The sequence below is a fragment of the Nyctibius grandis genome, chromosome 1 (assembly GCF_013368605.1).
Source record: "Nyctibius grandis isolate bNycGra1 chromosome 1, bNycGra1.pri, whole genome shotgun sequence".
NCBI lineage: Eukaryota > Metazoa > Chordata > Aves > Nyctibiiformes > Nyctibiidae > Nyctibius > Nyctibius grandis.
In genome coordinates, this window is record NC_090658.1 from 44112521 (window position 1) to 44126425 (window position 13905).

At 37.7% G+C, this 13905-nt stretch overlaps 1 protein-coding gene across 1 annotated transcript in view; it reads right to left on the bottom strand.

Moving 5' to 3' along the window:
• The window catches only part of ACTN2 (actinin alpha 2), a 71835-nt gene that overhangs the window by 24778 nt on the left and 33152 nt on the right, over nucleotides 1-13905 (bottom strand). Inside the window, exons 4-9 of the mRNA XM_068420438.1 lie at nucleotides 12436-12522; nucleotides 11258-11345; nucleotides 9119-9197; nucleotides 5606-5687; nucleotides 2140-2225; nucleotides 569-661 (exon numbers count right to left, since the gene is read on the bottom strand). Coding sequence (XP_068276539.1) covers nucleotides 569-661; nucleotides 2140-2225; nucleotides 5606-5687; nucleotides 9119-9197; nucleotides 11258-11345; nucleotides 12436-12522 — 515 coding nt within the window. The remainder of the gene's footprint in view (nucleotides 1-568; nucleotides 662-2139; nucleotides 2226-5605; nucleotides 5688-9118; nucleotides 9198-11257; nucleotides 11346-12435; nucleotides 12523-13905) is intronic.

Genomic DNA, 13905 nt, shown 5'->3' on the forward strand with positions numbered 1-13905 from the left:
TTTTGCAGGTTATTCATTAAAGAAAAGGGACCTCTCACTTGTACACTACACATCGGTCGTCCTGACTCAACAAATTTGCCATTTACCAAGAAAGGACAGGAGGAGCACAATGTGCCCCCTTCTTCATTCATTTGCTGCCTGTGTTCACAGGTGCATTGTGAACACCCTGACAGACCCTGTCCAGGTGTGCTTTGCAGTACACAAAGACAACGGGCTTGCTCGGAGTGACAGGATCCTGTATGTTCCACATGTGGTCAAGGATGGTTATCTTTGGAGATTACAGAGACAGCAAGCTTGGTCTTGGGGCAGACCGATGACAGTCCTCAAAACACCCTTTTTGGTACATTAATGACACTGAGTGACCTGCTGGAGGTCGCACAGGAAGTCTGTGGCAAAGGACTCACCTGAACCTTGACATCTTGGGCAACTGAGCTTTGTACCCTACCACTGTGAGGTTTAACCTCATAGTGTCTTCACTTTGCTGTCTTGCAGAGAGTGCATGAATCTTTCATGTTTCAGTATTTCATGAACATAATTATCACCACATTACAGATACAGCTGTCTTTACCTCACTTGCTAGTCTCTCATACTCTTCCATCAACCTCTCATTTTCCTGATTCACAGCAAGCACCTTACAGATCCGGTTAGCTGCAGTCTCAGCCTGTAAAACACAGCAAATAAACAGGACATATTCATAAACACATTCTGAGAAAGGTAGAGGCTTGGAGAAAGAATGTGGCTGCTGCAAATAAAAATCACATTGTTTTATAGTTGTTGATTTGTGCTCCTAGGCCACTTATATTTACCCTCCTTCTGTAGTCACAGATTCCAATGGCCTGAATAAGACACAGATCAGCACAGAAGTCACCTTGTTGTATAATGAAGCCTTATTATACAAGGGGGAATTTCACACTGCCATTATAGTTGTCTAATAATCTTTTCTTTTCAAAGATGACTTAGGCCATTCTTAAAGTTATCCTATTAGGTTACTTTTTTAAAATCACACCAAAAAAAGTATTAGATATGTTAGCCACACTGGAAAGACACCACATGTAATTCAGGAGTCCCAGACCACCCCATATCTGCACATCATATGTACATATACCCTTGAGAGTATATGCAGCTCAACCGCTGACAGCAAATCTTTTCATGCCTCCTGCCAAATTTATTTGTGAAGGCACTGTGTAGCTCTGCCGTATTTAAAATTTACATTAGTAGTTTGACATCACACATCTATACATTCATACAAATGTGAGTCTGGGGTATATCTAATCAAATAAATATCTGTGCAGACTCCTGTGTTACAGAGTATTGGGAATCCCCCTGTTGCATGAATAGTAAAACCTTCATACCTCGAAGCAAGAGGGCGCAACAGCATAGCTGTGCTGTGATAAGGTGTAGGGGGCCTACCAGACAGGAAGGGAAATTAAATCCTGATGATGAAGAAAAAATATCAACTACTTTAAGGGTTCTTTATTATTTTTTTTTCACATAAGTTGGGTTATGTCCATTTGTAGGCTAGAAATATATGAGGCAGAACAGTGGGAAATGCCACATTTGTAAGTGAGAATCCCATCCTGTATGACAGATCTGCTGCTGATGTTCTTGCCTTCTGTACTAGTATTTTGATCCACAAACAATTTTGTTGGCTTCAGTGGGAACCAGGCACAAATACTGCATTGGATGTCTTCTGTGCCTTTTGGCATCTGTGGGCATCTTTGAAAATCTAGTCCTAAATTGCTACTCAGCATGAGTAAGTCTAGAATAGTCTCAATCTCCAAAAGTCAAACATTCTTTTATGCAGCAAACACATAAGATGTTGATGTAGCAACAAACAGGAACTCCATTTCACAGTATCTTCAAATACAGTTTTTCTGAAATAGTCTTTATAATCCTCAAATAAAGACGCAAAATTAGAAACAGGAATGTCCATTTGAATTAAAGAAGTTCAACTTGCTATACAACATTTAACTAAAACAGGTTCAAGTGTTGGTTAAAAACCAGTATTAGTGCTCAAGTAATACTTGCAATTGTTAATTAAAACCACAAAGTACTAAATTAGGTTTTTTTAATAAACTAGTGGAAATGCGAAACAACCAATCAAAAACACAGCAACCTGAAGGGACAGTTGATTAATACCTGCTCTGCTCCAGCAAAAGCGTGGTAGAAGCAGGACACATAGGTCATGATAGCTCTCTCATCGGGTTTGGGAGTGTTCACAATATCTACAAGAGGGGGGGAGAAATTAAAACAAAACAAAACAAAAGAATCGAGGAGTAGAAAACAGGATGAATAAATAAAAGCACGACATAGTGTCATTCTGATTGTTTTCTTGTCCATAGCTCTGTACTCTAGAAACTCTACAAAGGTATAATAAATTTAGTGTTAAATTGATGGGTGCTGACAGAATAAAAAGTACACTAGAAATTCAACATAAGCTCTTACAAAGAGGTGGAATTTTTTTTAATAAGCTTGATCCTACAGTATTTTCGTAGAGGGAGTGACCTTAATTTTACCAGGACTGTCTGCTTAAGAACTGGCACACATATGTCTGGTGACTTAGAATGTGGGGGTTTTTGACTAAGACACAGGAAAGACAGACTACATTTTGATCTGGGGAGATGTTCTCTGGAAGTTGCATGTGGATTAGTTATAACCTTGGCATTATATATCAGTATTCTTTGTATTACTAATACCTGAACTATGTCGAACTCTGAACTGCCTTGCTTTTTAAAATCTTCCTTCTTTTCATTAGGACATGATTCCAGAGCTCTTCTGAGGTGTCTGTGTATGTTTCTGTGTCTATTTTGCATAGTAGCAACGTTTTATGTTGCTGTTTGTACTTACCATTAAGCATTTAACATTTTAAAAACAATTCTGAAAGCATAAGAGAAGGGTTTATTTTCTGAGTATCTGTTATGATGATTTTGACATCTGTAGCAGGAATAACATCCAGCAAGGAGAAAAAAAGATGGCATTCTGCTATTGAAATTGTTTTTTCACTATGAGCTTATTTTCATCTTGCATTTTTAAAGGTGCTTCAAATGAATGCACACAAGTTCAATTAAAGAGAATAATGTCCTCTATCCCATTCAGTAACCATCTGTCAAAAATCTACTGGATATTATTAGTAAATATACAGAAAGATGAGACAGGAAGGTTTGTTTTTATGGAACAAATGGATAGACTACTACAGGCTCTACCGAGACAGTGGCTCACAGAGAAAATCAGGCAATAGGAAATGAGGTCAGGTCTAAGACGCTGTCCTAGTAACTAGTGAGGAAAAGATCAGAAGAATTGCTGAAAGAAACAAGACAGAAGGTGAAGGATGAGATCTGATCCATCTTCTACAATCTCACCTTCTGAGCACCAGCAAATGCATGGTAGTAACAGGAAACATAAGTCATAATGGCTCTTTCATCAGGTCTGTCAGTGTTTACTACATCTGTGTAGACAGAAGAGGGTTATCTGCCAGAAATTCTCACAAGGTACTTCCATCAGATTATGCTGATGACGCCACCTCAATACTGTAAGGATTCAAAATAAATACACCATTATTCAGGTTGCATCTGTTTACTGATATCAGTGCAAAGCTACCTGAGCTTTAGGAATCAGTAAATGGTAAAGATATAACTCTCCCTGAAATGGCAAAACATCTGAAGGCTGAGACTGTACAGAAGGGTATTGCTACCTTCTGGTTTGTAGAAACTTCCAAGTAGATGGCATGGCTGGCGAATCTACTGGGTTCAGCTTCACTGTGGCTCCAAAGCAACTTCATCTAAATCTCTAGAATTATTCCAGAGTTAAACACAGCCACTGACAGTCACAAAATAGGAGTGAGTACAGTGTATATTAGCACAGGGTCCCTGTGACTGACAGGGTATTGACATATATTGGAAACCTGTAGGACTCCTGCAGTCCAGAAATACATTTTGTGCTAAGAAAAGCTTAGAGAGTAACAGTTTTGCAATCCGTGCGCCAGTCTGTCTTTTTAGTTAAAAGCGTAAATCACAGAAGAGTTTGGCTTGGCTGACTGATAGCTTTGTCCCTGTTATGGGAGGAAAGAGTAAAAGTATAGAGACGGTGCAATCAACGTATGGGTACATTGGTAAAAACAGACCTTTTCAATACTTAACAGAGAAAGGCAGAAAAAGGTGGGTTTACACCAATTATGGCTGAGTGGTGAATGATGCTAGCGCAAGCTGCAAGGATTCCTGCCAATGTAAGGAGTGGAAAGCTACTGGTGTGAAAAGACTCAGGAATGAAGTGACAATTTCTCATATTAACAGCAAGATTTCTAAGTTCAGGACCAATGTATTTACTGATTTTGCATCTACTTCACATAGTTGTGAACAAAACTTCGCAAAGTTTCCACTGAGAACACAGTGGAAATAAAGAGAGTAAAAAGTGCTGGTGAATACTTAGAGGGTGTTAGAAGCAGCATGATTTCATTTTCCCCTCCCCTGCCAAGAAGGAGAATAGTAAGATAAGGGCTAGAACATGCAGAAAATCTGGTGAGGAAAGAAAAAGGTTTCTTACATTGTATGTGAAGAGAAAAAATGAGGAAAGGAGAATGCTAGTAGGAGGTGTTCAATAGTAAGGAGGTAGCACTTCTGTTTATTCCTTGCACAGTATTTCAGACTAAAATAATTAAGTGGTGCTTGAAAGGGGAATTGCAATTCAAAAAATGAAAACAATGAGTCTTTAAGCATGAAGGTGAAACCAAGAAACCTCTTCAATGCAGAGGCTACAACCTGGATTTTACAAATCATCCTGTATTGGCCTAACTTTCCTACCAAAGACTTCAAGGGGAGCAGACAGTGAGTTTGAGTGCTCTGGATAATTCCTGTGTTATCACTGCTCTACTGACAAGCCACCTGAGCAGAGTCTGCATACTTGGAAAAGAATGCTTTAAAGTAGTGGAGGCAAATTCCAGTATTTTGGCGCCATATTTTGGCTGCAGGACAAAAGTTTGGTTATCTTGAAGAAATTCAGGAAACTTTAATAAATATTTCTTTTTTATTTGTCATCAAACTCTAAAGATTATAGGAGAAACCAAACATGAAACTATATGTTAAAACTATGACTGCAAAAGGTTTACAATTAAAATAAACAAAAAAAAATGCTTCCTTCAACCTAACCTGTCTTTCATAGGAGGCATGTTGTTAGTATATTTTTGAAAGTTCTGTACTTCTATATCTATTTCTGGCCCTCTCACTTAAACATTTAAAAAAGTGAATATACTTTAAGCTGCTAACAGTTGTATTTACCTTTATTAGACTTAGATTTTAATTTCTTACAGGCAAGGGTTATCTTTTGATCCTGCATTTTATCTTATTTATCACAGTGGGACCATGTGCTGAGGTTAGGGCCCAAAGTACTATAATAAATACAAACAATAACAAACAATAAGAATGAAGAAAAAAGAGAGTGAAATTATCCAATACATGGGGAACAAGAAGGAAAACATGGTTTGAAAACAAAGCAGGTTGCTCCATTATGATTCACATGGAAGGAATGTTGAAAATTTGCTAGATACAAAACAAAAGTAGTTTTACTGTGTCCTGCTTGTGAGTAACACAAACTGCAGTAAGATATAACTCACCTTCTGCATCCAACATCTTAGGGATATCCAAATGCTTTTCAGCAATTTCCATGGCAAGGTTGATATTTCCTATGGGGTCATCCTGCATTAAAGAAGAAAATACAACTAGTCAAAGACAGTTTTTCCTTGAAGCAAGACTACAGTAGGTATACTAAAACTTACTCTGTTTTTCCAAACTGTAAACTGGAGTCACAACTATTGTTCTTCAAAAAGCAGAGTATAGATATATGAACTTTTGGTCTATCTACTGCTATACTTTCAAAAGAAAAGAGTAATAAGCTATTATGTATCACTAGGGCTCTGCTGCAAATATATTCTGGAAGTGAACACAGATAATGTATGCAGTGTACACCCCTAATTCCGAGCTAATTCTGAATGAAGTACAGCAGTAATACATACAGTCAAGGCCACTGGTCCAGTAGGCTATACTAGACCATTCATCACAAAGTTAGTCCTGCATGTTTTTATACCTACTATACCTTATATTACAGTGATATGAATTCTACTGAGTTCTCTGTTGGTCAGGTGCATGCATGAGAAGAAGCAAGCACAGACAGAAGAACAGTTCTCCAGAAGGAGCAAAACCTCCCAGTTTTGGCTTGGATGGACAAATCTGTAATGCCTCTCTAAATTGAATTTTAGAGCTGTGGAAATTCAAGAACTTCCTCTGTTTTTGAGATTTTAATTTTGGTTTTTGAAGGAAAGAGAAAGGAAGCAGTGAGCACAGTTCAGATAAGCAGCACACATTTCATGTCTTACACTACAGACAGCGATTGCTGACAAGGGAAGAGCGTGTCAGATTAGGGCTGCTCTTACGGCAGCCTTTCCGTATCAACTTGGAAAGAAAACTCCCTATGTGAAATGGCAGTTCATGCCATTAATGCTATTATTATTTTCACATATTCACAAACTGCTAAATGATCATAGCCACTCTGAACAATGCCAATGTCTACAGAGAGAGGTTAGGAAAATAGGACACAGATGAGCAAAGTTACTGATACTGGAAGGCACTGGAAAAATGTTAACAGATTTTCTGTTAACAGAAAATTAAGGAATTTCCAGGGCTTCCATTTGAATACAAACACTTCCTATAAAGGGATCTAGTCTCAAGGATGCTTTTTTGTTACTTTGAAATGAACTTAGTAAGATTACTTACTATGGAATCGCAGCAATTATTTAAGTTTCACAGAATTCTGTTCCTCGTGCATATACGTATGCCAGGTATTGTAAGTAGCAATGCCCATGACACATCTTTCTATAAACATATCATGCTAGATAGCTTTTCCTTTAAAAGCTGCATGTTCAATAAAAAGTGTTATGAAGAAGAGTTTACACTTTGAAACCTAATAATTTGGGTATAATAGAATACAAAGTCTCTAATCATAAGTTCTAACTCTGTCAACATTTAGCAGTTTTGTGCATCATTGGCATTAAGAGAAAATTAAAATGTGGACAATATTTAAAACCAATGAACTTCTTTTTGCTATTACACAAGACACCGTGTGTAATACAACATTTACTTAATGTGTATAGAAAAACTCTTACTGAAATTAAATGGGACAAAACCACACTAAATCTAAGTGAGACCTATTGACTAGGTTAAAACACTTTGCTTATGGACGAATGATGAGCACCTCCTATTTGTGTGCTTGGTACTAAGTCCATGAGTAAATAGTGATCCACTAGTAAAGGATTTGTTTAAAATCACAGCAACTGCTGAATAATTGGAGATCTCCATCACCCATCCTTTTAACTAAAAATCTCTGCTACAGCTAAATAAATACCTCATCTAACTTGTCATAGTCAAGAAGATCAGGCCTGTGTCTATGGATAAGGGCGTTGAAAGCAAGGCCATCTTTCCAGCTATAAGTTCACACAAAATGCATTGGTGAGAAAAGGAAAAGGCAGCATGCAGGAGATAAGAAACAAGACACCAAGACAGCTGTTAATGTAACCAAAATGAGCAGTCAATCAAACACAGCCAGGTCAGAAAAGCAAGGTCTATTTTAGGATTTTTCTGCATGTGCTTTACGTGCCACAGCTCAGCCTCAGTTTGAAACCTGACCTGTTCTTATTTTGGAAACCTCTAAGAGGGAAATAGTAATGCTGAAGCAGATCTGCTTATGTTCTGTTCCCTTTTTTCAGCACTCATATATAGGATGGTTATACTGTGAAGTTTTTTAGTACTGTGTGCCACTTTTCAAAGCACAAACTCAATCAAACTAACTTCTGTTTGTGCCATGCTTAAGCACACATACACAGAGACAGGTAGCTTAGTCATTCCATCAATCTGTTTATCCATAGGAAAGGTTGTATACAGAATTAAAGAACAAGCTGGTGTTGATGGCTAATATTTTGCCCTTTGGTTCAGATCTGCAGTTGTCTCAGCAACTGCCTAAATTAAAATCTTACGCGTTTAGGAATAAGTTCATGTAATTTTCATCACTGCACACCCTGGGGACCCCAGCATAAATTTAACACACATATAAAGCAGACTCAAGTTTTCAAATAATTTCATTTTATTCATTTATCGTTTCCCTCATCAAAGGCTTTCTGATAACAGTTGATTCCACTAGTAAAATCAATTTGTAATGGAAGGGCATGGAACAGAAAATACAGTCTATGATTTACCAGTCTCTCTCATCAATGAAAAGTTGCACTCAACAAATTAAAACCATGATTAAGTTTTGTTTTAATGCTGTTTACATGAGACCTCAAGATGTATTCGTTCCAGAGAGCAGAAAATGGTACGTATGTATTGAGAGCTAACATGAAATGACAACATTCCACATTCTTTCTAGGTTTTATTGTTCAGTAATGATACCCAGAAATTCTGACATTATTACTTACTCCTCGTTCCTCCCTCTCAAACCAAAGTGTCTTTTAGAAAACATGCATTTTGCCATGAGTAGCATGCTTTAATAAAATAGTTTTGTAATCCCCGTAAGGTACTACCTAAAGAAGTTAGGATATCAGTTTTGTTTCCACTTGTCTGGAAGTATAGGTAGAAGTATAATCTAAGAATTGGTGAATATTTTCTATGTAAGACTAGTAATTTATTATGTACTCCTGATTACCAAGGGTAGTGTTTGTTCTAAGGAATCTTACGATTAATCATCATCTCATTGCTTACTGCTCTGCAATCTACAGTCATTTACACCAAATGCAAAACAGGATGGACTGTACAATACTATCAGTGGTGAATGGAGAATTCCAATATATTTGATTTAACATCCATACTGGGCAGTGTAAAAGACTTCATCAACTGCCTGGCAGCTGAGGACCAGATTATCTGCAATTAAATGCTGAAGTCATTGTAATGGGAAGGAAAGAAGGACACAGGACAGTCATGAGGTCCTTTCCTCCATGTCACTGTTTTTTTTGGAGGGAGCTTAGGAAGCCAGTCAGAATTAGTATGCACTCCTCAGCTTGTCTTTTAGAAAACATGCTAAGCAAACCAGAAATGAGCAAAACCACTGCAGGACAGCATGCTGTACCACCCAGACTGATGACCTTATTTAGCTTGGAGTAGTCAATAAGATCAGGTCGGTGTCTGTGGATAAGTGCACATAATCCAAGGCCATCTTTCCAGCTTTACAACAAGAAATAGAATGGAAAAAAACGGTTAATAAAGTCATGGCATTTTACAGTTTGATCCTTGCTCAAGGCTTAAAATCAAGCAGGAACTCTCCTGTCAAATCCTGACAGTTATGTTCTGTCAAATCTCATCCTTCTCAGCTTTTCTGTTACTGCACTCTTTTTCCTTACTCTACAGTCCATACACACTTAAGGACTCCATAATACTTTCTAGGCAGTGTACGTTATGTGCAACAGTCCCTGTTTTCAATTGCTTAATTTGTGCAGTATTCCAGGATAGCTCAGAGTACGCATTCATCAATGAAAGTGCATAATCTCCTATTACACTTAAAGCACGTTTGCGAAAAAATAAAAGAAGAGCAAACCTGCAATTACTTGAATTTGGTGAAGCAATTGGCTTTTTCTGTGTCAGTTATTTCAGACAATTTTAATGGCACAACCATGTTGTGCTCATAGAAGTAAGAAGTCATAAATCAGCTTAGTTTATTTAAAACACTTCACGCATATGACAGCTTCAATCTGAGCTCTTGCACTTCAGTGTGACTTCAGGCTCGCTACCTTTTGAGGCAAGAACAGGCAATGAATGGAGCTACAAATAACATCTATTTGGAGAGATTATGAGAGGTTCCTTTCAGCCAGAAGCAATTATTCTGAAATATAATTTATGTAAACACTTTATGCAGTCACTGGGACTGTGGGTTTGAGGTCTTATCCTGTGCAGTAATTGTTTGACACTAACCATGTTAAGACTGTTACAATCCCTGTCACTGAGATGTCTGGGTAGATCCTTCAAATAACAGAACCATCTCCAATAAAAACGCAATACAATTAAGCAGAATATACATACATTGTATAATATAAAATCATCCAGAAGGTAAAACTGAACCAGAATGAGCACCAAACTAACAAAAACCTTTTTTTCCAAAAGGTATAGACTAAAATGGTTTGGACAGCCCATTGTGAAGTAGTTCTGTAACAGCCACTCAACCTAAATATTAATCAAGGTACTGCCATTCAGATGTTTTCCCCATACTATGTATCAGACCAGCATGTGTATGTATACACACTAAGATTCTGATACTGTAACTCACAGTATACCCTGCATCCATATAAAGCTCTACTGAAATATACCTCTATATATTCAAGGAAAATAACATGTACAAATTTCAGATCTCTTAAAGGCAACACAGGGACTGTAAATCAAACAAATTATTTTTTATCTGTGGATGCATGTGTGAACCGTATCTTCTCTATCACTACATGTGCTTTAGGTGCTGCACATTAGGAATGAATTCAGAACACCAAAACACTGTAATACAGAGCTCTTGCTGTAAGTACTATAAGGGTTTCAGGGAAGGCAAGATCATATGGTTAAACAGTGCAAATGGCAAGTCGTGTAATTTAATGAGGTGGGTCACTGGCAGAGCTACAGGAACTAGCCCAGTGAAATCCCAAAACCAGGCAGCCTGCGTATGACCTGGAACTCCCTTTCTAGCCCTTAATGAAAATACAAAACCACAAGGCTTCACTAAATTTTCCAACTTAGGTAATGATCCTGATTCTGAAAACAAACGTGTTTAAAGTGCTGCTGTTGTGTACTGAGTGCATTTTTGTCTCCTTATTTATAGTTATGTTACAAAATAATAAAGACTGATTGATCATAATGAGATATTTGCTTGCTCAACACATATTGGTATTTTTGCCAAAAACAGTCTATACCTACAGTGGCTCTCATCTGAAAGCAGTCATTTGCCAAGTCACTATGCTGTAGTACTCAGATATTCCCATATACCCAGCACCTCTAAGAATGTAATATTGTCATTCTGTATGTAGTAGGGATTTTTTTCTTTTAAATAGTAACTATGGAAGCCATGGTAAATAACGACAAAGGCTAACCAGAATAAGACACTGAAGACAGAGGATGAGAATTTGAAAGTCTACTTAACAGTGAAGAGTGAAATTCTCCTGTCAAATATATACCTACACAACTCTGGGAATAAATTTGACTTAAAATATTTTGGACTGCTTCCACCCCTTGAAATACTGGAAGTTTACCTAAGATGGAAGTTCTGAATGTTCACATTTCTGTAAGGAGCAGTTTTTCTTTGACACCACAGCAGCAGCCCTTCTTTGGCAGAGGTCTCTGTAGAAGACACCAGGGAGTTAAAAAAAGGAAAAATGTAAAAAGCGCTCAAGTAGTTAATTATTTGTCATCATGTGGTCAGCCACCTGAAACTGGTTGGCACAAGCCAACATTTAATCCCAAAAGACAGTCATACAAATGGACTAATGGGTCTCCATTAGGACACAGATATCAGCTCAACTGGAACAACTCAGACTAGAGTCTCAGCCTGCACAATAATTCTGGGATATTAGAAGTTTAAGAAATTGTATTGGTTGGACAGCAGAATGTGTATTTGGAGAAAAATACCCAATACAAATATAACAGAACTAGACATAAAAGATTGTGTTGGTGCCTACATGAAATATGCTTGTAGTCTCAGTCCATTTGCTTACGGGAAGGTATAAATGCTGAAGAAATACCTTCATTATCTGAACCCTATGGGCATCTGAATGCATAAGTAAAGGACAGAAAAGATCAAACAGACCATTAGGTCCATGTTTAATGTGCTACAAATTATGGGCAGGACAGCATGAAGAGCTTAAATTAACTCTATTTTTGTTGAAAATTGAGATTAGTTTCTAGAATTCTAGACTTTTCACAGCACAAACTTGATTTAAAGAGTATTGTAACTACAACACACTTTCTGGAGCCAGTTACCAAGTGACAGTTAAGAAAAAAAATTCTGAAGCACTGGCAAAAAAAATAAGTGATAGAAAGAAGAGGGATATAATCAGGTAATATTTGCAAAGAATGTGAGAAATGGACAGGACTAAAAAAGTATGTCGGAAATAGGACCACCATACAGGGTACAGCATAGTTTCAGGCCACCAAAGCTCAGAAACACAGGCATGTTTCTGTCTCTGTAACTGAGAGACATGCCCAGAACTACTGCATTTAGAAAGCTGGCTCGAGGTCTCTATCAGGATAAGGAGAGTAATTACTTTTTCCTTCCAGAAATTGATTTTGTCATCAGCTAGGGAACTTGCCGTATCATTTTCTGTGAAAAAATAATTCATTTTTAAAACACTCATCTCACTTATGCACAATTCATATAAAAATATCTTTAAACAAATTTCCTAATTATTTAACATAGTTGCATTACTATTACCTTCCACTGAAATATCCTGAATAGCAAAGCGAAGGATGATAGTCCAGATCATACCCAGCGTCATTTTCACATTGCCGTCAACAATTTCTAAAGTGAAAAAAGATAGTAGTAGTATTTAGAATGTTTTCCATTTTCTCTTATTTTAATCATATATTTCTATAAATAATGTATTGTATCTAATAAATTTGTTATATTTCTACCATAATTCTTTATCTACACAGAGTTCATCTGGGTTCATTTTTCAACAAACTCAAGCTTGTGCTGCCCTGGCAGTAGGACTGAAGATTACTGAGGTTAAGATCAGTTCAGCCCTTCCTTACCTTTTAGGCTGACTTTTTGAGAGAGCACCTGAGGGGAAATACTTATTTAAAGTTTGAACAATATCAGCCTTACTGTTTTCTAATACAAAGGAACTGAAAAAAATACAGTCTTACCCCAAATTTTAAGAAACTACAGGACATTAACAGTATTATTTTTTAATAAAATGGTACTCAGAAATTCCCCTATACTATGTAGACCTTTTTGAGAATTTTACCTATAATGCCAGCACAGACTGGCTCTCAAGAGCAGCTCAAGAGACACAGCACCTCCTGAGACTAAGCTACATAGCTTCCTGCCAAGCAGTTCAGAAACATGGCCATGAGGTTGTAATGCTGATGCCTATGCACATTTATGTATCTTTAATATTAAATGGGATTCTTTTACCTCTGGCGTTTCAATTTGTTTCAAGACTGCTTGAGTCTACCTACAACACAGGGCACTAGGAAGTTGCTTTCTCCAACCCTTCTCACACATACATGGGAGTCCCTTCCACAAACCAAGTCAGAATCCAGTGTGCCCCTACATTGTAATATTAACAGTGATACCATTTAAATTTCTCAAGACAAAAAATGTACTGCCAGACCACTTAAGGGTGGTGATAATGTTAAATCAAACTGAAAAGTATGGCAAGACACTTAGAAGAACATAGTGAGACTATAAGGAGGGTCTAACACTGGAAGGGGAGGAGGTGGGACAATGAGAGAGGGGAACTGCAGACTGCCTTTCCAGTCACCTCACACCAAAAGAGCAGCGGAGCGGAGCGGGGAAGGCACCAGCTGCTCCCCTACTTGAAAGTCACCTCCAGCATTCCTCAAAAAGTGGAGCAGCTGTGGCTGCCTGGGGGCCCACTAGTGTTCTGGGGAAGGAGCAGGAGGAACTTGCAGCAGGAGGAATTTCCTCAATTGAACGTCAAATGCCAATAGAGGTGCCAGCAGAAAATGTAGTCGCTCTGCTACTTTAAAGTTGCCTGAATCCAGGGGCAACTTTTACAGAACAAAGCAGCTGCTAGCTCTGAGGCTCGAGATATATGTTAAATTGCCGTAGTATGTGACACAAGCTGTCATTTGAACCTACGGAATTAACAAATGTGGTAGGAGATATGTCACCCATCACTAGTCTATTTTGCTAGTGTGATAATCCGAGTTTATA